This window comes from Diabrotica virgifera, chromosome 9, assembly GCF_917563875.1.
Source record: "Diabrotica virgifera virgifera chromosome 9, PGI_DIABVI_V3a".
Classification (NCBI taxonomy): Eukaryota; Metazoa; Arthropoda; class Insecta; order Coleoptera; family Chrysomelidae; genus Diabrotica; species Diabrotica virgifera.
Window position 1 is genome coordinate 15535719 of NC_065451.1, and position 24108 is coordinate 15559826.

Genomic DNA, 24108 nt, shown 5'->3' on the forward strand with positions numbered 1-24108 from the left:
CTTGATACGCATTGGTAATAAATTGTTGATGATACTGATGGTCGAGCACAACTTTCAGCAATCATTCCCGATGTTGGCGAATCATGAGGGTTTATCCTACCGACGACTTAATTATTTTAATTTCTAACATCTAGACGACTTTGATAGTTGTCACAGTTAATTTCGAGTAAAAATAGCGTATGAATTGTACTATTTATGGTTGAAAATTGCTACGTTTGAAGAAAAAATAGTATACTTTATTCGGCAAAGAAGCGACTTTTCTTGACTTGCCCTCTATTACGCGCCGAACGAAGTGAATATCGGGCGCGTCAAGAAAAGTCATGCTTCTCCGCCTCATAAAGTAATATACTATTATTCTCCAAGTTAAAATATGAACAATGAAAGTTTTTGCTAAAAAAAGTGTTATTTCAAAGGACAGAGTATGTGTTTTTATTTTGCAATAAACATATTTATTTATTTATTTATATCGAAATGTAATTAAAATTAAATTGTATCAATCATTATCAAAGGTCATTGGAATGCCCAATCAGAGCAAATGTATCCGGTATCCTGCGCGTAGCACCAAAAATTAATGTTTATTTAAAAAAATTCCTGACGTCGTGCTGGTTAACCGATTTTAATTTTGCAAATTGCCACTGTAAGGTACAGTACATATTCTTCTATATGTAAAAAAACTTTCAATTTGCTATCTGCTTTATTTTCAGTCCTGCAACACTTTGAAAAAATCAATTTTATTTGCGAAAGCTGGATTGCAAAATTTATTTTGCGAAATCTATTGAACCGATCTTAATTAAAGGGTACCCCCCGTTAAGATAGGCAAAATGTCCTCACTCTCAGAATTCAATTTTTTTAATTTTTTACGTTCTGTGCAATTAAAAATGAGATAACGCGGATTTTTAGCTCGCCACCCCCCTTACTCCTCCCCCCACAGCCAAAAACGTAGATTTTTAGATTTAATTTTTTTTAGTTGGGTTGCAATTGATTTAAAAATTTCAAAAAATTCACACGTGTAGCTGAGGCTTTTACAAAACATGTCCATTTTTTATGGACCCTCAGGTCGAGTGTACATAACCTCAAATTTTTTTTAAACTTTTTTAAAACCTATAACTTTTTTTTGGAGGGGGCTGCAGGTCCAATTTTTTTTGGATTTTGTGTATTCTATCAAAATCTATCTCTCTGATTTTTTTGAGATTTTTCCGTCAGGTGCGCCATCTTGAAAAATCCGGAAAACTGTTTTTTAGGGGGTTTTTAGGGATTTTCTCCATTTTATAGACTGCAACATAGATCAACTCAAGGTTTTGTTAATAGATTATGTATAATTTGAAATAAATGAGTATTTTAGGATTATCAAACATTGGGCAAAACACCTTTAAACCCCCCCAAAAACCATGTTTTTTTTAAGTTATGTAAGGGTTTTTTTGCGGGCTTAATGATATTTTTTGAGATCGATACAGCCTGAATATTTTTTTCATTTTTTTGCTTTATATGTGATTAAAAAATAAGACTAATCGCATTTTTAACCCACCACCCCCTCCCCCTGCCCCCACAAAAACGTTAATTTTTCTATTTTTTTTTTGTTTAAAGTTGCAATTAATTTAAAATTTTTATGAGGCTTCTACAAAACATACCTATTTTTTATAGACCCGTGTAGGTCGAGTGTACAATACATATAACCTCAAAATTCCTTTTTTATTTTTTTAAAACGTATGTATTTTCGACTTCCAATCGATATTTTTTTAAAACGTCCAATGAATATTGTACATCTCTCTCTCGCGGCGGCCGCTTTAATACATGCTTCATGTATTCATACATGCGCTCATGTTTAATTATTAAAAATAATAGTTAGTAATAAAATAATGACAAAAATTTCTTTAGGCTATTGCAGGGTGGCTTTAAACTTTGAGTTGGTCACTTTATGACTTTCATAATAATAATTTTTAATCGAGTTATTAAGCCTTGAAAATGGCCATTTTTGCGGTTTTCAAATTTGAAATTGCATGTAAGTCGGCAACAGTCAATTTTATAGAAAAATCACAAGATACCTTTTTTGCTCAGCTTGATCCAGAGAATCTAAAACAAATTTGTCCGAAGTGAAAAAATTGATTTTTTGAATTCGTTTAAGAAAATGGTTAAAACAACTTTCCGACCGCGGTACTGAATGGCACCTTGTGAATTTGTTATAAGGACCTGTTTTTGAGTAAGTTTGTGCAAAAAAATTAATCGGACAAGCGGATTAACGGGACAAGCATACAGCGTGGACTATTTGCATTATGAGCCAAACGTAGATGGTTTGTAAAATACACTAAACACAAAAAAAATTAGCAGCCATCGCCAAAAAAGTTATACGTACCTATTAAAAAACAAAAAAAAATGAGGTTATAATATGTACACTCGACCTTCGGGTCCATAAAAATAGATGTTCTGTAAAAGCCTCAGCTGTGCGTGTGAATTTTTTGTAATTTATAATTTAATAATTACTAACTATTCTAAATGCGAAATAAGCCACAATTTAACTAAAAAATGATTTTTTCTACAACCGTGTTAAAAATGCAATTTTTAGCACTTCATACGTGCGTTAAAAATGCTACTTTAAGACACTAGTGCTTTAAAATATTTTTAAGGCACTGCAGTTCGTATTGACCGTATAGACAATTTTGATGTAATGTCAAAAAAATATAAAAATGGAATGTCAGTCACGTTCAAGTAAAAGTTTTTGTAGATATTGTCCTGTAATTACGTTTGTAGAAAAAATATTGTATGATATGCGTGTTAAAAAGTACATTTTTAAGGCACTCATGTGAATTGCAGAATTCGCTATCGCTCATTCTGCAAACTTTCACATGCGTGCATTAAACGGGTACTTTTAACATTAATATCATAAATAACTATTATTAACGTTTCGACGTCCACCACGGACGTCATGGTCAAAATATAAAATATTAATAAATTAACCAAAAATGTTGCTTGGTAAAAAAATCTTCTAATAATTTAATTTAATCTGACTTATTTATATAGATCGTCCCAAACCATTTTTTCAGTGCCTCACAGATTATCGAATTCTCTCTATCCGCTATCGCATTACAGATGGAAAATAAAATCATTTTTTAGTTAAATTGTGGCTTATTTCCCATTTAGAATAGTTAATTACAAAAATGTCATAAATAAATAGCTTCAGAACAACATTAATAATTTAGTTGCAAACCAACTTAAAAAAAAATCGAAAAATTGACATTTTGGCTGTGGGGGAGGGGGAATAGGGGAAGTGGGATAAAATTGCGATGAGTCCTAAATTTTTAAAATCATATAGAACGTAAAAAAATAAAAAAAATATTCAAGCTGTATCGACCTCAAAAAATATAATTAGACCCGCAAAATCCTACAAAACTTTAAACAAACATGGTTTTTGGGGGGTTTAAAAGTGTTTCGCCCAATTTTTGAATATCCTAATATACTCAGTTATTTCAACTTATACGTAATCTATTAACAAAAATTTGAGTTGATGTATGTTGCAGTCTATAAATTGGAGAAAATCCCCAAAACCCCCCTAAAAAAACAGTTTTCCGGATTTTTCAAGATGGCGCACCTGACGGAAAAATTGGACCTGCAGCCCCCTTCAAAAAAAAAGTTATAGGTTTTAAAAAAGTTAAAAAAAAATTTGAGGTTATGTACACTCGACCTAAGGGTCCATAAAAAATGGACATGTTTTGTAAAAGCTTCAGCTACACGTGTGAATTTTTTGAAATTTTTAAATCAATTGCAACCCAACTAAAAAAAATTCAATCTAAAAATCTACGTTTTTCGCTGTGAGGGGAGGAGTAAGGGAGGTGGCGAGCTAAAAATCCGGGTTATCTCATTTTTTAATTGCACAGAACGAAAAAAATTTAAAAAATTGAATTCTGAGAGTGAGGGCATTTTGCCTATCTTAACGGGGGGTACCCTTTACAGTATTGTTTTATTATATCATAAAGTTTTTCTGGGTAAAATATGAAGGTCCTAAGTGTAGCATAAGTGGTTGAAAAACGTAAAATGCGAATACTTGTATTTTTATGATTTTTTCGCAATTATTGCTTGCAACAAGGGTGACAATTTTTAACATTTTTAACTAATCCTATATTGTAGAAAATTTAATTACGCAATTTTTGTCAGTCTAACTTTTCTCGAAAATGAATATTTTTAAAGTTATAATCAAAAAACGAAGAAAAAATTGAATTTTTCCTTTATTTTTTGACATTTTGCTTATTTAAACAATGTTCCGGACCTTTTTGAGTGGGAGGATAACTCAAATATTATTATGAGTTATTTTCAAGCAATTTCTGCAAAAAAATATGAGTCACCTCTCAACATCCAAATGTGCTAATATTTTTACAGATATAGACCTGGTCTATTATAGCTGGCGTACAAAATACGCCAACGCGTGTAGTTAAAGGTTAATAAAGCTTCTAAGAAAAAAATTCTTAAAAAAATGATTATTTTTGGTTTTCTAAAGTGTACTAGTATTGCAACGAAATGCAACGAAAAGTAAATGACATGAACGAACGATTGAAATGATTCGATCGTTTTCGCAGTCGGTCACTGATTGATTCGGTACTCGTAAAATGAACAATTGACACAATACTAATGGAGACATCTTCCGAAATAGTAAAACTATTTTTGATCACGATGGTCATACTGATGACATAGATTAACGCTCTAACTGGCAAGATTCTAAAAATTATTCTATTTATGTGGGTATTTTTTTTAAGTTTAATAATGTATTAAGAACCAAAATGAATCCATAGAAGCAGAGACAGAAAATGAACAGTTAGAAGACATAGAAGATAATCCACCGAGCAAAGAACAAATCGAGGAAATAATTAGAAATCTTAAAAACAACAAATGCCCTGGAAGCGATAACATAACAGCAGAGATGATGAAATATGGTGGAAAATTGCTGAATGATTGGATACACAAAATCATAAAAGATATATGGTTAAAAGAACGAATACCAGAGGACTGGAAGGAAGCAATTATCTGCCCATTACATAAAAAAGGCGACAAAACAGAATGCAGTAATTACAGAGGAATAGCTTTACTAAATACCGTATACAAAATCCTAGGAAAATCAATAAAAGACAAACTTGAAAAAGAAGCTGAAAATATAATAGGCGAATATCAGTGCGGATTTAGAAGAGGGAGAAGCACAACGGACCAAGTATTCGTAATCAGAGAATTACAAGCAGAAAGCTATGAACACAACCTACCAACGATAGCACTATTCATCGACTTCCAACAAGCATACGATAGAATAAAGAGGAAGAAATTAAAAGAGGCGCTTGAGGAATTGGGAGTTAGCAGAAAGCTACGTAACATGATACATCTCACTCTGGAGAATACAGAAAACAGAGTCAAAATAAACAATCAATCATCAGAAAAATTTATAGTAAACGAAGGATTAAGACCGATCAGGGCGATCCTCTGTCATCTTTACTCTTCAACTTATGCCTAGAAAAAATAATGCGAGAAGCAAAAATCAATAGAGAAGGACTCATATATCAAAGAAGACACCAAGTTTTGGCGTTTGCGGATGATGTGGTGTTACTGGCAAGAGGAAAAAAAGAGCTACAGGAGATGGTACAGAGAATAGTAAAAGCAGCGAAGAAAATGGGACTATATATAAATTCAACTAAAACAAAATGTATGGAGTGGACAGATGGTCAGTTTAGGAATGGTCAAAAGTTTAAAGTAGAAGTAGAAGAAGGAACATCATACGAATTCGAAATGGTAGAAAGATTTACATACCTAGGGGCAATAATATCACGTAAACCTATCATTAAAGAAGAAATACAAGCTAGAATAATGGCAGGCAATAGAAGTGTACATGCGCTTAATGTAATGTTGAAAAGCAAGTTTCTATCAAGAAGGGCAAAAGTACAGCTATACAAAACAACTATAAAGCCAATAGTAACATACTGCAGTGAGACATGGACAATGACAAAAAATGAACAAAATTTACTGGAGATCTGGGAAAGGAAAATACTAAGGAAGATATATGGAGGAAAAATAAGGGACGGTTTATGGATAAGAAGATCAAATGATGAGTTAAAGCAATTATACAACCAACCTAATATAATAGGAGTGATAAAGGCTCAGAGACTTAGATGGCGAGGTCACATTGAAAGGATGCCAAACACGAGGACTCCAAAAAAGGTACTAAACTACACTATAACTTCAAGAAAGAGAAGAGGAAGGCCGAAAAATAGATGGAAGCAAGACGTCGAAAAAGATTTGGAAAGAATGGGGCTAGAGGGCCAAAAAAGAAAAATGAGTGACAGGAAGGAATGGAGGAAAATCACATATCAAGCCAGAGAAGAGCTCAGCACATAAAGAAACGTGAAAATGAAGAAAGAAAAAAACAAACTTTTCAAGCCATGGGCCTCTAAGGCCTTTAGTGCTATTGTATATACAGGGTGTTTCATTAATAATTGTCCATATAGTAACTGGAGAAACCTTAGCACAAAATACGAAGATTTAACCTAAAACACTTAAATAAAATGTGGTTCCTTACTGAATTACAGGGTGTTTTATCTAAAAATTTAAAAAATATTTTTGCTCAGCATTTTAAAACTATTCGACGTATCCTTTTCATACTTAGCAGAAAATGCGACTACTAGACACCCTACTAAATTATGACCAACAAATGTTTCTAGCTACTACCAGAGGAGTACGACAGGGGGTAGTAAATGGTTGACCCTTCTTAAATTCTACGCCACTGGTGGAATTACTATTTAAGTGCCATTTTTAGATTCTCCAATACTTTCTACGTAAATAATGTACTCTTTATTGGTAACGATAAAGTCATTAGTTTTCGAGATATTTGAAGTTAAATATGAAGCGGCACAGTTATTTTGATTAATTTATGATATGATTCCTATGATTAAAATTTAAAAATTATTTGTACCCAGTACTTTAAAACTATTTGGCGTACCCTTATCATACTTGGCAGAAAGTGTAGGTACTGTACACCCTACTAAATTAAGATAAATAAACGTTTCTAGCCACTACCAGAGGCGTACGACAGGGGATAGTGGCTGGTTGACCGTTCCCAAATTCTACGCCACTGACGAAATTGGTATTTTAGTGTAATTTTTTGATTTTGCAATACTTTTTATGTAAATAATAGACTCTTCATTCGTAACGATAAAATGATTAGTTTTCGAGATATTTGAAATTAAGAATGAAGCGACACACAACATTAATCAAAATAACCGTGTCGTTTCATTTTTAACTTCACAGATCTCGAAAACTAATGACTTTACCGCTACGAATGAAGAGTATATTATTTTCATAGAAAGTATTGGAGAATCCAAAAATTGAACTAAAATAGCAATTTCGCCAGTGGCGTAGAATTTCGAAAGGGCCAACCATTAACTTTCCCCCTCGTACGCCTCTGGTAATAGCAAGAAACGTTTGTTTAACATAGTTTAGTAGTTTGTACATTACCTATACTTCCTGCCAAGTATGAAAAGGATACGTAGAATAGTTTTAAAATGCTGAGCAAAAATAGTTTTTAAATTTTTAGATAAAACACCCTGTAACTCAGTAAGGAACCACATTTTATTTAAGTGTTTTAGGTTAAATCTTCGTATTTTGTGCTAAGGTTTCTCCAGTAACTATATGGACAATTATTAATGAAACACCCTGTATAATGTATTAAGAAACCTAGAAATGCTATTAAAATTTAATTATTAACTTTTTGTTTGGCTTCCAGGTAAAATCAGGTAAAGAGGTCCTCAGGTGCCCCTTGCCGGTTTAAGTTAAAAATAGTGTTTTATTGATTAAATTCATTTGAACGACTTTTATTAAAATAAACTTAAAAATAAACAGAATAAAATAGGTGTAAACTATTTTTATGGTGAAAATTATAAAAACAGTCTTTAGCATTAGAACAACATATATGAATATCACATTTGCTACACACACATTAAGTTTTCGACACTTCGCAAAATTTATTTTTTTTACCACCCTCTTTGCTGAGCCAAAGTGTGAAACAATCTCAAATTTACCGTCTAAATATAACTAAGTACGCCCCTAGTGTTATTTTTTTGCTCTATCCTGAATACCAAAGTTATTTGAAGTTTTGATCTAGTTTACAATTGTAACACTTTCGCTACGCCCTGTATATTGAATCGAAGAATCGCAGTTCCTAATAGATCTTTCGCATGAAGTGAGTTTTGTCATTTCTACGTTCCCACAATGTTACGAATTGTATTTATCTGTCCGTTCTTTGAAATGTGACGTAGTTGTTTTTGAGTGTCCAAGTAATGCTTTCCTGGAAGCTCACCACCAAAGAAGTTAAAGTTATAAATAATAATAATAATAATAATAAACTCTTTATTACAGAGACAAAATAAAGAAGTACAAGTACCAAATATAACAATATAGGAAAAAAATATCTCTGTAAAAGGGACAAGAGAACAACATAGCACAACACGAATGCTGTGCCTGCTGATCAAAGCTCTGACCCTTTTTTAACAATTAAAGAACATTTTCTGCTGGCATATATAAATCAAATATATAATAGTTATATTACAGTAATTAAATTTAAATAATAGAAATAAAATAAAAAAGAAACAATACAGGTGATAGGACATGAAAAGTAATGTTTATAGGGTATTATGACATCTTATTGAGTCATGTAATGTTTATAGGGTATTATAACACATTGTGTTGACTCAAGAAGATGTAATTTCATTTTTCTTTTGAATGAGTTAATAGGTAGTTTTTTCATTGATTCAGGGATACTATTATATAAGTTGTAAATATTAGGATACCGTTTTCGATCTCCCTAAACTTTAGGTATTACTTATCGTTGACAGTCAGGTTATATTTTTACAATTTTGACTAATGTACTTGTGACGTTTGTCAATAATTTGCTTCTTACCTTTATTTTTCTGTTATTCTGTAATAATATTAGGTATATTAGTTGTAATAGTGTATTTTCTTTTATATTGATAATATAATATGTGTTGGAAAATATAGAAAATCATTTGGAGTGTTTTACAAGTCTATTGACAAAATTTTATGTAGTCTACCTACTACCTAACAAACTAGTGTTGTGTTTCAAAAATACATTCATGATATCACTAAAAGTATGTCATTAAAACTTAATAATGAAAGAAGCAATTTTTAACATATTATTTATTTTAAAATTGTTTCATTAATGACAATTCAACTAACTTTAATTTTTCGTCATGTGTAAAATTTACAACTTTTTTCTTTTCCTTCATTTCACTGTACATATGCAAGCAAGCAAGCAAGCATAATGATTTAACCCAGCCTGAGAGACTTGCTCACCCCTAGAGAATGACATTCGGGTGATACAATTCATTGGGGCGAGGAGGATTAACTCCCGTAAGCAGGAATCACTCCACCCCGCTTCAATGCTCCAGACCATCCACTTACCCCCCGATAGCACTCTGATGCGCTATAGGGGCTCTCAATCAGCAAAGTGCTTATCATATGGGAGTCTTGGGTACACGGACTCCCATATGAAATCCTACCCCGATCAATGCAGGCCAGCGTGAGGCGCTCTATTCCCGCTATCTCTAGTGACTTATCTTCGATCTGTTTTGCTTGCTCGGGCGCCGAGTCCCCGCTCTGGGCTATGTCCAGTTCGGCGACTCGGCGCTCGAGAATGTGGGCTCCTCATGCCCGTTTTTTGGGTTTTGTTACTATTTTTTTTTTGTGGCTTTCGCCTATTGTTAATATTTTATTGATTTGTTTAGTGGCTGAAGCCGTTTTGAAGTTTTTTGTATATTTTTTTTGAGGGATGTCTGAAAATTATAAAAATCAACATTAAGAGGATCGGTACGTATTTTTGGCTGCAATGATATTCAAATGGGGATTCATTTTTTTCGAATCCTGAGAAAACTAATAAGTATTTTTGAAAAATTTAAACGCAGAATGAAAGATTACGTTATTAGCGAGGGCCGAAAGTCCCTGAGAACTTCTATAATGTTTATTTTAATAAGTTACAGGGGTGAAAAACTAAGAGAAAATTTAGTGTCATTTTTAATTTCAAATATATCATTCAAAATAAACTTTTTATTTATTCTAAGGGACTTTCGGCCCTCGGTAATAATTTAGTCTTTCATTCTGCGTTTAAATTTTTCAAAAATATTTATTGGTTTTTTCAGGATTCGAAAAAAATGAACACAATGCCGTGGTAATATTTTCCAAATCTATCTTTGTCTTACAACGCACTCAGCCGAATATAATATTGTCAGCATATATTGTCAGTCAGACACTGACAATCAGTGACAATTTTAAATATTTGACATTGCATAGGGAATATTTTCCCTATATTAGTTATTGATTAAATATTATTGATATATAGTGTATTTGATAAATAACTGATTTAAGACGTGAACTTAATAAAAAGTTATTTATTGTGTATTATTTGTGGAAGATCCAAGCAGAGAATACATCAGGATAATATATTCTGTGATCCTAGTATTTTGTTGGTAAAGATGTTCAAAATTGTAAGCGTTCCATAACAATATATTATTAAAAAATCACTTTAACACTTTTCCTCTTTTCTCGATTGAGTATTAGTCTTCGTTGTGCAAATAAATTATTACAATCACTGAATACATATTTAGTGAAAAAATTATCACATTTATTAACTGAATTAATAATTTGCAATTATAAAAATAACAGTTATCCAAGAACATTCAAAACCCATCTCTTTAAATTAATGATGACATTTTCAAGTAGAATGACATTCTAGTAATGTTTACATATCCATACCAGTGTGAATTTTACTACACGTAATTTGCCGTGTAAAGACAGATAAAGTAGGGATACACGTAAAATATTTTCGAATTATGTACCCATAGCCTTAATAAATATAATGAGATGCCAAAGGTGAGCAAGTTGTCTTCTTTTGATAGAGCTATACATATGCAAATATGTAATATGTCTGTACATATGCAAATAACACACAAAACTTAACAAACTTAATTCACAAATAACTAACTACTAAATAAAATAACTATAACAGTACAAAACTGAATAAAACCAATTTGGCAAGCAAACAATAATGACAAATAATCGAAAAAGTAAGGTAATGTCATCGTATTCTTCTTTTTATTTATCAAAAATAGTTCAAACGTACCCGAATTAATACCTAGGAAAGAATTTCCTAGATAAGCAGTTCTTTTAGTTGTGAAACGCTATTGTTCTTAAGTATTGACTTAGGAAGTTCCTATCGATAAGAATTACTTAATAAGGCAACTGTTTAGGTATCGTTGGTGAAATCGGGCATATGACTTACGGAATGTTGTTGTTTTGTACGTGGGTGCAGAGGTGTAACCAGGATGATCCTAAGGGGGGGTTACGTCTACTTGAAGAACTCTGGGGGTATGGAATAATACTGTTGTTAAGCGTATAGAGCTCAAAGTACATCCAAAGGGGGGGGGTTACAACCCCCAAAACCACCCCCTGGTTACGCCTATGCGTGGGTGGAGATATCAAACCTTTGGATCTGACATTAATATTGTGAACGTCTGTCCTGAACTTAATTCTGTCATATAGATATGGCGGACATTTTGTTACTATTATACGATGATAGAGACAAAGAGCATGGAGTTTTCGTCGGTTCGCCATTTAGCATCCTTAAGCTTATAAGAGACACTCTTATACTTCCTAATGCCGTAAATAAATCTAAGGCATGACTTCTGCACTTTTTGTATTCTATTTATATCAAACTGGTCAAGACAAGGACCATACACGACATCTCCATAATTGAAATGCGATCAGACTAAAGACTCCGTTAGTAATATTTTATGCCTAGAGCTTAAAATATGTCGATGCTGAAATAACATTTTTAATGAACTGTATGCTTTTTGAATACAAGCCGACACATGTTTTTTAAATTTAAGATCAGAATCTAGGAATAAACCCAAGCTTTTGGACACATCAGTGCAATTAATCTTATTATTTTGCAACAAAATTTGAATATTTCTCCTAATACTGTCTTTGTTTTTACCGAAAACCATAGCGGATGATTTAATAGGATTTAATTTTAGTTGATGTTTTTCAGATTCAATTACGAGTTTAGATAAATAACTATTAAGCTTTTCTGAAGCACTTGCCAAATCAGTAGGAGAGAATGTATAATACACTTGAGTATCATCAGCATAAGAATGAACACTAACATTATCTAAATTGGATGTTAAATTAGAAATATAAATACTAAAAAGAAGTGGCCCAAGGATAGATCCTTGCGGAACACCTCTAGTTATATTTAATAAATCAGAAGCTCTACCGTTAGTTTCGACATATTGCTGCCGATTACTAATATAACTTTTCAATAATTTAATCGCATCTAACGAAAATCCGACATAGTGTAAAATACCAAACAGTAATTCATGAGAAATAGTATCAAATGCCTTAGAAAAATCAAGAAGAATCAATACAGTACATTTATTTAGGTCTGTCCCTTTTAGAATATCATCCACAATATTTAGCAAAGCAGTGCTACAGCTATAGCCACTGCGAAAGCCAGACTGGAAGGAAGGAAGTATTTTATATTTATCTAAGTGACTTTTGATTTGGAGGTATGTACATAATTTTTTCTAAAACTTTTGATAGTACAGGTAACAGACTAATAGGTCTTAATTCACCAAGCTCTTTTACTTCCTTTATTTTAGGAATTGGTAGAACTCTAGCAATTTTCCAAGCATCGGGAAAAACATTATTTGCCAAACAAGTATTAATTATGTCAGTTACATAACGAACAATGAATGGGCAACACATAAGTATCATATCAAATCTCTCAGTGAAATGTTTTTATCGACGTTTGGTCCGAATTTTGTTTATATTATCTCACGCTAAGTGATAGTCAGTTCTTTAACGGTAAAATATTGCAAAACCTCTAAATTTTAAAGAACCGCTTGGATTGACATGAAATTTGGCATACACATAGCTAACAAGTCAAAGAAAAAAAGTGATATTGTGCCGATATGTGCTTTTGCCCTGGGGGTGGTTTTCACCCCCTTTGGGGGTGAGAAAATATTCGTCCAAAACAAGTCAGGAAATGGATAAACTGGCTAATTTTAAGTAACTTTTGTTCTATAGAGTTTTTTCACTAAGTCAATACTTTTCGAGTTATTTGGCAGTGAATATGTTCATTTTTTCAACAAAATAACCACGCTTTTAGAGGGTTTTTTCGCAAATAACTCAAATAGTAAGAATTTTGCCGAAAAAACATTTTTAGCAAAAATATAGCCTGTAAAAAATTTTAAAAAATGGTGTATATATCACGTCTCTAGCCCTAGTAGAAGCAGAGTTATAGCTAATGAAAAATAGGTTCATATTCGTCAAATTCCAAATGGAATACTTTAACGTGAAATAACCAAAAATGAAGCACATTTCGGGGAAAACTCATTACAACTTATTTAAAGTGTTTAAAAAAAGCTTCATTTTTGTTTATAAAAAAAATTTCTAGCATCAAGATTAAACAAGTTACGCTCAAATAAAGTTAGTCCGTTTTGGTTTTGGTAAAAAAATCGAGAAAATCACCCCCTAATTAGTATCTTAAATGAACTTAATCGTTACGACTTCACAAGTTTCTTGACTCGTGTATATATTGTTTATATGATCTGTAAGTTTCATTGGTTGAAAGTCCTTATTATTGAAAGGGCTGTAGTTAAAAGGGGTTGAACGAGTCACTGATCACGAATGTATGCAAATTTAGAAACACCAAATCCTAATCAATTTTTGTCTAACAGAAAAACAAAAAAATACCTGATATTCAGAAAGGCAAATCAGACTTATTTTGTTTTTTGAGATTTTTGTTATCTCTAACAATTTTTAAGATATTTTGAGAAAAAGCATATTTTTCAAAATTTAAATTTTTAAAAATTTTACTTTGAAACCAAATTTTTTCAAAAATAAGCACTTTGAATCGATGAAACTTACAGATCATATAAACACAACATAAGTAAAATAATTTGTGGAGCGGCAACGATTAATTTCATTTAAGTTGCTAATTAGGGGGTGGCCTTCCCGATTTTTTTTTGCAAAAACAAAAGGGACGAACTTTATTTTGAGCGTAACTTGCTTAAATTTAATGCTGGAAACTTTTTGTAAAAATAGTAATAAAGCTTTTTTTAAACACTTTAAAATAGTTATAATGGGTTTTCCCCAAAAAGTGCTTAATTTTTTGGATATTTTACGTCGAAATATTCTATTTGAAATTTGGTGAATATGAATCTATTTTTCATAGGCTATACCTCTGGTTCTACGAGATCCAGAGACCTAACGCGTACACAATTTTTTTTACTTTTTTATAGGCTATATTTTTGCTAAGAACATTTTTTTCGACAAAATACTTAATTTTTGAGTTATTTGCAAAAAACCGTCTAAAAATGTTGTTATTTTGTTGAAAAATGAACATATTCACTGGCAAATAACTCGAAAAGTGTTGACTTGGCGAAAAAGCTCTATAGAACAAAAGTTACTTAAAATTAGTCAGTTTACCCATTTCCGGACTTATTTTGGACATATATTTTTTCACCCCCAAGAGGGGGTGAAAGTCACCCCCAGGGCAAAAGCACACATCGGCACAATATCACTTTTTTTCTTTAACATGTAAGCTATACGTATGCCTTTCATGTCAATCCAAGCGGTTCTTTAAAATTTAGAGCAAAAACCGTGAAAGAATGGACTATGAAGACTTGGTGGTTTTCGTCGACTTCCAAGTACCTAGAAAAAAACCCCTGCTGTGTTGTAGACTAATGGCTTTCTCAGACAGAAATCTGTTGAATGTTGTATTGGAACAGGAAATCTCAACATAGATAAGTCGATGTTTTTAGTAAAACCCTTAAATATTGAGTTCTCAAAACTAACTGGATAGTATGAGTCAGCGCATTTTGTGAAAACTCATAGATTTGTTATTGCAAAGATAGCGTGTTCGTAATTGGTCGAAAGTAAGAACCATGGCAATGGTAGGATGTCCTGATCCATGATTATCTCGCTACCCGATTGGTAGGCAAATGTTTCGAATGATCATCATTGGACAAAGTAGGGTATGACTGTCAGAATAGGAGGTAACTTCTTTTTTTTGAAAGAGGAAACCCAAGTTTGAGGAGATCGAGTAAGTCAGTTCCGTGGAAGTCATCAAGCAGTTCAGTCTGTCATCAAGGAAGTTTAGTTTTGAGTTCCAGTCAGTGTTTCAAAATGTAGTTAGCAGTTTCCCGGCCGGCTAAGTTGACCCAGCCCGGCGTATATGATGGTATGTAGCGTGAGCTCAGGCAATTTTCTCGCTGTTTTTAAGCGAATCGCCGATATGATTTCATACCACTTTTGGTATTAAATAATTTTTTTATGCAGTCAGATCCGGAAGTAGGAGTTAGAAGTTTCATTTTTGCATTACTAAGTTTAACATTGCAGTTAAATCATGAAGTATGCTTATATATTTCATTTTGAACCCGTTTAATGAACTTTAAAATATTTTTGTTCCGAGTAGAAAGCTGAATTTCTCTATGACAACTTTTGTAATGAACTATGGATAACCTTATGTACTGTTGCTGTAGCTATTAACAATGTGAAGTGATTTTCGCGTAGTGAAATAGCGTCTTGGACTTACAAACTAACCAACAACCAGAAGAAACCAGGACAATGATTGTAAAGGTATAATTTTTATGTTTGTAGAACTTTTTGTTTCATCTTTTTTGATTTGGTAATCTGGTCTCAATCTGTAACACCGAGAGATCAGAAATTAATTTTTTTGTTTTTAATAAATAATGTTTGATTTGCAAAATATAAATTTATTATTTCTTTCCTTCTCTCTTGAATCGTAAGAACAATAAAGAATTGGCTGAGTATAGAATATTGAGTATATAGTAAATAAGGTAAGTTACGTTATAATATTTTGTATATTATGTATATTTTCTGTGAGACTATTTATTTTGTTTTATTTTGATTTAATACTATTTTTCTTTTATTATTTTCATTTTGTGAAAGTTTGGTTCCTTTAGGTAACCAATGGCGCCCAATATTTTATTTTCTTTATTTTTTTTTACATCCTTATTTCGATATTTCTATCTTTTTAAAATTTTCTAAGCTAATAAGAGTATATCATAACACCTTTTAAGAATCCATCCCTTAAATCTCTGAGACTGTAGCGACCGTGGCCATGTTCTTCATTATGTAACATCCCCTTATATGACATATCAACATCTTGTCAAAGTTCAATTCCCTTTTCATGTTATGCAAATAACACCCTCTTCTTGGGGCATTATACATAAATGCCGCCCACCGTGATTGGGGAATATTTAATGTTACAAGTGAAAAGTGATCAATATTGTCGATGCAAATGTCATCAATGCGATGTTTTGCATTTTTTCCAATCCGGTTCAACAGAATCCATAACTTTTTAAATTTCATCTTCGGTCATTATCGACAAATCAAACTTTTTCTTTCTCCAGTTGATATTGCCTGCCATAGCCAGAAGCAAAATATACAAATAAGTGATCAAATGTCGGAAAACAATAGCACAACACAACAAATTGGGACGAAACTTCACCTAAACCGGCACGGGGTCCCTCAGGAATACTTTCTATTTTCGATTCTAAAGCACATTCAGAATATTTGTTTTATAATAATTCCAATTTATAGTGAAACTCGAAGCTGTAAACCACTCATAAAAAAATGTTTCACTAAATTCAGATTACTTCCAGTATCAAAATTTTACTTCGAAAAAAAAAATTTAATGAGAGATATTTGTTCTGCGTTCACCTCAACATGTCGCACAAAACTGAGTCGGAAATGTAATTATACGGCGTAACGAACTTAGAATGCATTTTAAACGTCTCTAGAAGAACTAGAGAAGAAGATTGAAAACAGTTTGCGTCTGGGTCAATCCATGCCAAGTGGTCCAATATAAATTAAGTTGGTTGCTTGATTATTTTTAATATTTTTTATTTTTCTACCTCTTAAACTTCAGTCCATAAAGAGTACAGAATTCCAGTTATTTGATTTTAAAAAAAATTAGTTTGCCGATGACGGCCATTTTTGTTAAAGCGTATCGATCATTTTCACGGAAAACATGGCTTTGTTCTTTAGCCAATATTTTCAATGAGGTTTGTCCTAGAACAATAAATCAAAAACCAAACTTTTTAGAAAAGTATGCTCTAAAAAAACGGCCTATAGCATTATTTAATTTCAAACTACCCTTAAGGCCTTAAATGAACCTCAAAGTTTGAAGAGGTAAACTGATAAAATTCCATTTTCAGCATTTTTTTAACAGCATAAGGCAAGCCGATAATGGTTTGTAATTTTTTTCTGCAAAAGACATACGTACATAATTTAAATAAAAAAAAGTTTGAGCTTTGAGACTTAAGTAAATTTTTTCAAAAAAAAATCTCAAAAACGTAATTTTTGAAAAATCTCAAAGTTTGACCCCTTATATCTCTGATGGACACGGATGAAAAAATTTGAAATTTGGCTGAATGTTAGCCTCTAGCAAGTAGAATAAGGAGTAAAAATTTGGAGTTGCAGACTTAGGTCATATAGGAGTTACAGGCCTGAAAAAATGGTCAAAAATCAAAATGGTCAAAATTTGAGCGTTTGCGGGCAGGGTAATTAAAATTCAAAAACTGTCTAATGAAATAAAAATTAATCTATTTTCACCAGATTTCACAATAAATACAAATTTATACAGGGTGGGCCAAAGAAAAGACTTCACCTTGATATTTGGCAGTTACTAGATTTTAAGGGAATGCCGAAGCAGGTCGATTTTTATTTTTAAATTAAATTTTTTTTATATATATTTCATACGTCTCCATGACGTGTCATCGTCAGTGACGTCATCCACCTCGGCGTGATGACGTAATCGATTATTGTTTTAATGGTAATAGGGGTCGTATGTTATCTCATTTGAAAGAGTGTTCAATTCTCTGTTCAGTAGTATAAACAATAATATAATTATTTATACAGGGTGGCCAAAAAATAATTTTTGAATTAAATTAATTGACACAAAAAGTAGAATGTATGTTATTTATTTAACTCAAAATACATTTTATTGCTGTCATAAAATAGAAAAAAAAATTATTATTTGGCAAATAAACATTGCTTTTCGCTTAAATTAAATGTTCAAACTGTTAAGAGGTAAGTGGGAGGCTGTTTGTGATTTAATTTAAGCGAAAAGAAATGTTTATTTGTGAAATAAACATTTTTTCTATTTTCTGACAGCAGTACAATGTATTTTTAGTTGCCACAAGACCCCTATTCCCATTTAAAAAAAATCATCGATTACGTCATCACGCTCTGGTGGATGACGTCACGTAGTATGAAATATATTCCAAAAAGTTGCAATATAATAAAAATAAAAGTGGACCTATTTCGGCATTTCCTTAAAATCTAATAGGTAACTATTGCCAAATATCGAGGTGGACTCTTTTCTTTGGCCCACCCTGTATAAATTTATATTCATTGTGAAATCTGGTGAAAATAGATTAATTTTTATTTCATTAGACAGTTTATTTGAATTTTAATTACCCTGCCCGCAAACGCTCAAATTTTGACCATTTTGATTTTTGACCATTTTTTCAGGTCTGTAACTCCTATATGACAAAAGTCTGCAACTTCGAATTTTTACTCCTTATTCTACTTGCTAGGGGCTAACATTCAGCCAAATTTCAAATTTTTTCATCCGTGCCCATCAGAGATATAAGGGGTCAAACTTTGAGATTTTTCAAAAAATTACGTTTCTAAGATTTTTTTTGAAAAAATTTACTCACGTTTCAAAGCTCAAACTTTTTTTATTTAAAGTATGTAAGTATGTCTTTTCCAGAAAAAAATTACAAACCAATATCGGCTTGCCTTATGCTGTTAAAAAAATGCTGAAAATTGAATTTTATCAGTTTACCTATTCAAACTTTGAAGGCCTTAAGGGTAGTTTGAAATTAAATAATGCTACAGGCTGTTTTTTAGAGCATACTTTTATAAAATGTTTGGTTTTTGATTTATTGTTCTAGGACAAACCTCAGAAAAAATATTGGCTAAAGAGCGAAGCCATGTTTTCCGTGAAAATGATCGACACGCTTTAACAAAAATGGCCGTCATCGGCAAACTAAATTTTTTAAAAATAAAATGAATGCAATTTTGTACTCTCTATAGACTGAAGTTTAAAAGGTAGAAAAATAAAAAATATTAAAAATAGTCAAGCAACCACCTTTGGACCACTTGGTTTGGATTGACCCGTCTACATTAATTTTATCTGTGGCTTAAATAAATAATAAGCGAAGGGGTCCTCAGGGACCTCTTGCCAGTTAGAGGGTTAAGTTATTTGTTTCAGACAATCTTACATTTTTTTTAATATGTATTTTCAAATGTTTTTTCAGATAACCTTGCTGGGAAAATAGCTTAAAACATATCTCACACTTGTACGGTTTTTCCCCAGTATGTATTCGCAAATGTCTTTTCACATGGTCTGCTGTAGTAAATGTCTTAAAGCAAATTTCACATTTGTGAGGTTTTTCCCCAGTATGTGTTCGAAAATGTATTTTTACCGCACCTGCTGTAGTAAATTGCTTAAAACATATCTCACACTTGTGAGATTTTTCTCCAGTATGTATTCTTAAATGTATTTTCAACCTACGTGCTTCACTAAATTGCCTAAAACAAATTTCACACTTGTAAGGTTTTTCCCCAGTATGTGTTCTCAAATGTATTTTCAAATGACCTGCCACAGTAAATGTCTTGAAGCAAATTTCACACTTGTAAGGTTTTTCTCCAGTATGTGTTCGAAAATGTATTTTTACTTCATGTGCTGTAGTAAATTGTTTAAAACATATCTCACACTTGTAAGGTTTTTCCCCAGTATGTATTCGCAGATGAATTTTCAAATTGCCTGCTGTACTAAGTGTCTTTAAGCAAATTTCGCACTTATGAGGGTTTTCCCCGGCATGTGCTTGCAAATGAATTTTCAAATACTCTGATCTAGTAAATGTTTTAAAGCAAATTTCACACTTATAACCTTTTTCTCCAGTGTGTCCTTTCTTATGCCTTCTCAAATCGCCTTGCTGTGAAAACTGCTTAAAGCAAATTTCACACTTGTACCGTTTTTCCCCAGTATGTATTCGCAGATGTGTTTTCAAATTGCTTGCTGTAGTAAATGTCTTTAAACAAATTTCACACTTGTGAAGGCTTTCCCCAGTATGTGTTCGAAAATGTGTTTTCAAATTGCGTGCTGTAGTAGATGTCTTTAAGCAAATTTCACACTTGTCAAGTTTTTGCCCAATCTGAACTTTTTCACTTTTGTTTAATATGATTTCTTCAGCATGTTGACTTGTTTGTTCTTCTTTTTGGCATGGATGTTTAGGTGATGTTTGTTTAGTTTCCATTTTATTGTTGATTTGGGAAAAACCTAAAATATAAAGCAAACTGTAAGAATTTATTTCCGAAAGAAATAAATAATGGAAACACACAACAACTGGAGTAACAACAAGAAAGTCTATAAGAAATAAATGTAGTAATAAACAATCTAAAACAAGATAGTTTTAGCTAACTTTTCTTTTGCCTACTACTATTTTGTCACTTAACCAGGGTTGGCAAAAACCAAGGTTTTAAAAAAAAAAACCAAAGAACCAGGTATTTTGGTTTAAACCAGGTTTATTTGGTTTAAACCAGGTTTATTTGATACAAAGTATTCAGGGCCCCGTAAGAACTACTGGCGCCTGTGTGCAAAAAATGATTTTGGCGCCCCTTAAGGCATTTTGATATTTTTTTTTTATTTATTTTTTTTGAAGGTAGGTAGGTAGGTGCAAATAAAGCAAAATAGGAACAAATAACACCATAGCAAATCTTAATTAAATAAAGTTTAAGGGGCTTTATTGAATCAATTCTGCTGGACCATCTTGTTACACACAGAGGGTTTAGACTTAACCCGAGAACATTTTTGCTCACCTCACAACATCCCACCTTTTTGTGGATGGCGAACCCAGAGTAACGTGATTTTCAAATTTTGTCCATTTAAGGTACGTTTTTACTGCAGCGGCTGGCTCGTTAATCGCTGAAAGATCGTCGCTGAATCTGAGCATTGATTGCGGTATACTTAGGGCCGGTTGTTCGAACGCTAATCAACAATGATCATTATCAAATAATTAATTACTGTCAATGTCAACTTTGTTTGGGTTGTTAAAAAGTCTGTGGAGTCTATAATCAATTAATATAACAATAATTATTAACATAATTAATAATAAATCTCATAATTGTAATTAATTATGTTTTCAGCAACCCAAACAAAGTTGACATTGACAGTTTTGGTGACAGTAATTAAATATTTGATAATGATCATTGTTGATTAGCGTTCGAACAACCGGCCCTTAGTGTGACCAACTCCAATTCAGTCGAACTCGGGACAAAGCTGAAAAAAATACTTAAAATCCGGGACTTTTCAATGAAAATCGGGCCATGTTTTTCAAATATAGAACTTTAATATCATCATTTTATTGATAATTTAACATTTTTATGTTGACAATGATATTTTTGTTGGGATTAAGCAACAATTGATTGTAATTATAACTAAATTTTTCTTAGTTGTTGACGTTTCGACTCCCAATCCGGAAATCGTTCTTAAAAAAGGAAATTGTTTTATGTGGTACTAGTATTACAAAGAGCACTGAACGCTAGAATGCTGGAAAAAAGACCGGTTGGAAAGCCAAGAAAGGGCTGGGAAGACACAGTAAACAGCGACGCACAAGCACTTTTAGGAGTCCGTGTATGGAGAAGAGCAGCCACATACAAACAAGGGTGGAGGCAAAAAATAAAGGAGGCCAAGGCTCAATCTGGGCTGTAGCGTCGTAGAAGAAAAAAAATTAGTACATATTACATTCCAGACATTGTCGACTTTTTTGCGTCCCAGATTGGCGGTGCGTGTTTCGGAGTTTTGTATTTGAGAAATTTTTGTGAAGTGAAGCTTGTTTTTATAAGTATGTATCATTTCATAATTTCCTAATAAATGGTTGTTTATCACATTTTTGAAGTATCCTTCTTCATGTCTTATTTTAAATATTGCATGTTTTTCTAATCTTGTAGCATTGGACAATTCTTTCTTCATCCTCTATTTCCTCTGCTCGCATGTATTTTAACAATAATTGTTTTCTTTGAATAATAATATTAATATTGTCCGTCTGTCGTCTGTCCGTCCGTCCGTAAACATAACTCCTCATTATACCAGGTAGAATGAAAATTAGGTGTCCAATGAAAGCTTATGATCCAAGGATACTACTACAGGTGAGAAAATTTGACCTAAGACTTTTAGAAATGCAACCGCAAGTACTATTTTAAAGTCAATAGTACAAGCGATGTAATATTCGACGCGCTATAGCAAGATGAGAACAAATACTTCTGGTTTCAAGACTGTCTGTTCGTCGTCCGTGAAAATAACTCCTCCGTCATTTCACTAGGTAGAATGACAGATGAGATGTCGAACGAAAGCTTATGATTCAAGGATGGTACTAAAGGTGAGAAACTTGACCTAGGACTTCCGGTTTTAGAAAGGCGACCGGGAGTACTGTTTTAAAGTCGCCGGAATAATATAAGCAATATATTATTCGACTCGCTTTAGAAACACGAGAGCAAATGTATACTTCCGGTTTTCTGACTATCTGTCCGTCTGTGAAAATAACTCCTTCGCCATGGCACTAGGTATAATGGCAAATGAGATGTCGAATGAAAGCTTATAACCCAACGATGGTAATAAAAGTGAGAAATTTCACCTAGGACTTCCGGTTTTAGCAATTCGACCGAAAGTACTGTTTTAAAGTCGTCGGAATAGTACAAGTGATATATTATTCGACGCGGCTCAGCAATACGAGAACAAATATATGTTTCCGGTTTCATGACTGTCTGTTTGTCTGGCCGTCAACGAAATACGCCACTATAACCGCCCAGTGTCTATATGATTTTGTCTGCTCTCATACTCTCAGAGCAGTCACCAAAAATCGACACTTGCTGCCCCTGGGTACAAAGGTTATAGACGCTTCAGTCAAAACGGCTCCTACAATCCACACAACCACACGCACAATCAGATACACCGCATTCACTGTTCAGCTACAGAGTTGCCAGATGTGATTTTATAAATTCCCTCAAATTGAAGCTCAAATCTCCCAAATTTAAATTTTTGGCACATTTTAATGAAGTAGTAGTCATATGTAAAGAAGAGTAAACCAAAATTATACTACTTATTAACAGAGGCCCTGGAAATAATTCATAGGTCCTATCGTCTTCGATTATATGAGAGTATAATATACAGTTCTATGTACATTCGCAAATTTAATTCCCCTAGACGGTTTCAAATTACCAAAAAATTGTGGGAAAATACTCCAATCTGCCAACCCTGTTCAGCGACGATCTTTCAGCGATTAAACTAGCGAGCCGCGCCAATAAAAACGTACCTTTAGGACGGGACTTACCATAATACTTATAACAAATCCACAGGGTACCAGGCGGTGCCGTGGTCGAAAAATTGTTTAAACAATTTTTTTTAAACAAATTCACAAAAGAAAATTTTTCATTTTGAACTAATTTTTTTTAGATAACTATGGTCATTCTGAGTAAAAATGGTTTCTTGTCATTTTTCTCTAAGATTGATTGTTGTCGAGTTATACGCGATTTAAGATTTGAAAAATGCGAAAAAATGGCCATATACCTAACTCGACAACAATCAATTTTAGAGAAAAATTACTAGAGACCTTTTTTGCTCAGAATAACCCAAATTATCTAAAAAAAATTGTTCGAAGTGAAAAAATTATTTTTGTGAATTTGTTCAAAGAAGTTGTCTAAACAATTTTTCGACCAAGGTACCGCCTGGAACCCTGTGGATTTGTTATAAAGACCTCTTTTTGAGTAAGTTTTTGCAAAAAAAAACCATCGAAATAATTTCGCTAACGGGGGCAACGATACAGCTTGGGCTATAGCGCTAATTGTTAATAATTAAAAACAACAGCTTTGTAATAAAATAATGACAAAAATTTCTTCAGGATCTTGAAGGAGGGGTTTTAAACTTTGACTTCGTCACTTTTTGACTCTCATATTAATAATTTTTAATCGAGTTATTAA

The 24108-nt window shown here is 32.6% G+C and overlaps 1 protein-coding gene across 5 annotated transcripts in view; it reads right to left on the minus strand.

Annotated features, from left to right (window-relative positions):
• LOC126892201 (zinc finger protein 664-like) overlaps positions 1–24108 on the minus strand; it is a 114888-nt gene that overhangs the window by 4106 nt on the left and 86674 nt on the right. For 2 of the 5 annotated variants that reach the window (XM_050661699.1, XM_050661701.1), the window contains exon 2: positions 18946–20413. In XM_050661699.1, the coding sequence (XP_050517656.1) occupies positions 19317–20413 (1097 nt within the window). In that variant the 3' untranslated portion in view covers positions 18946–19316. Of the gene's footprint in view, positions 1–18945; positions 20414–24108 lie in introns of those variants that run through there. The other 3 variants (XM_050661702.1, XM_050661700.1, XM_050661704.1) reach the window with 3 other exon arrangements.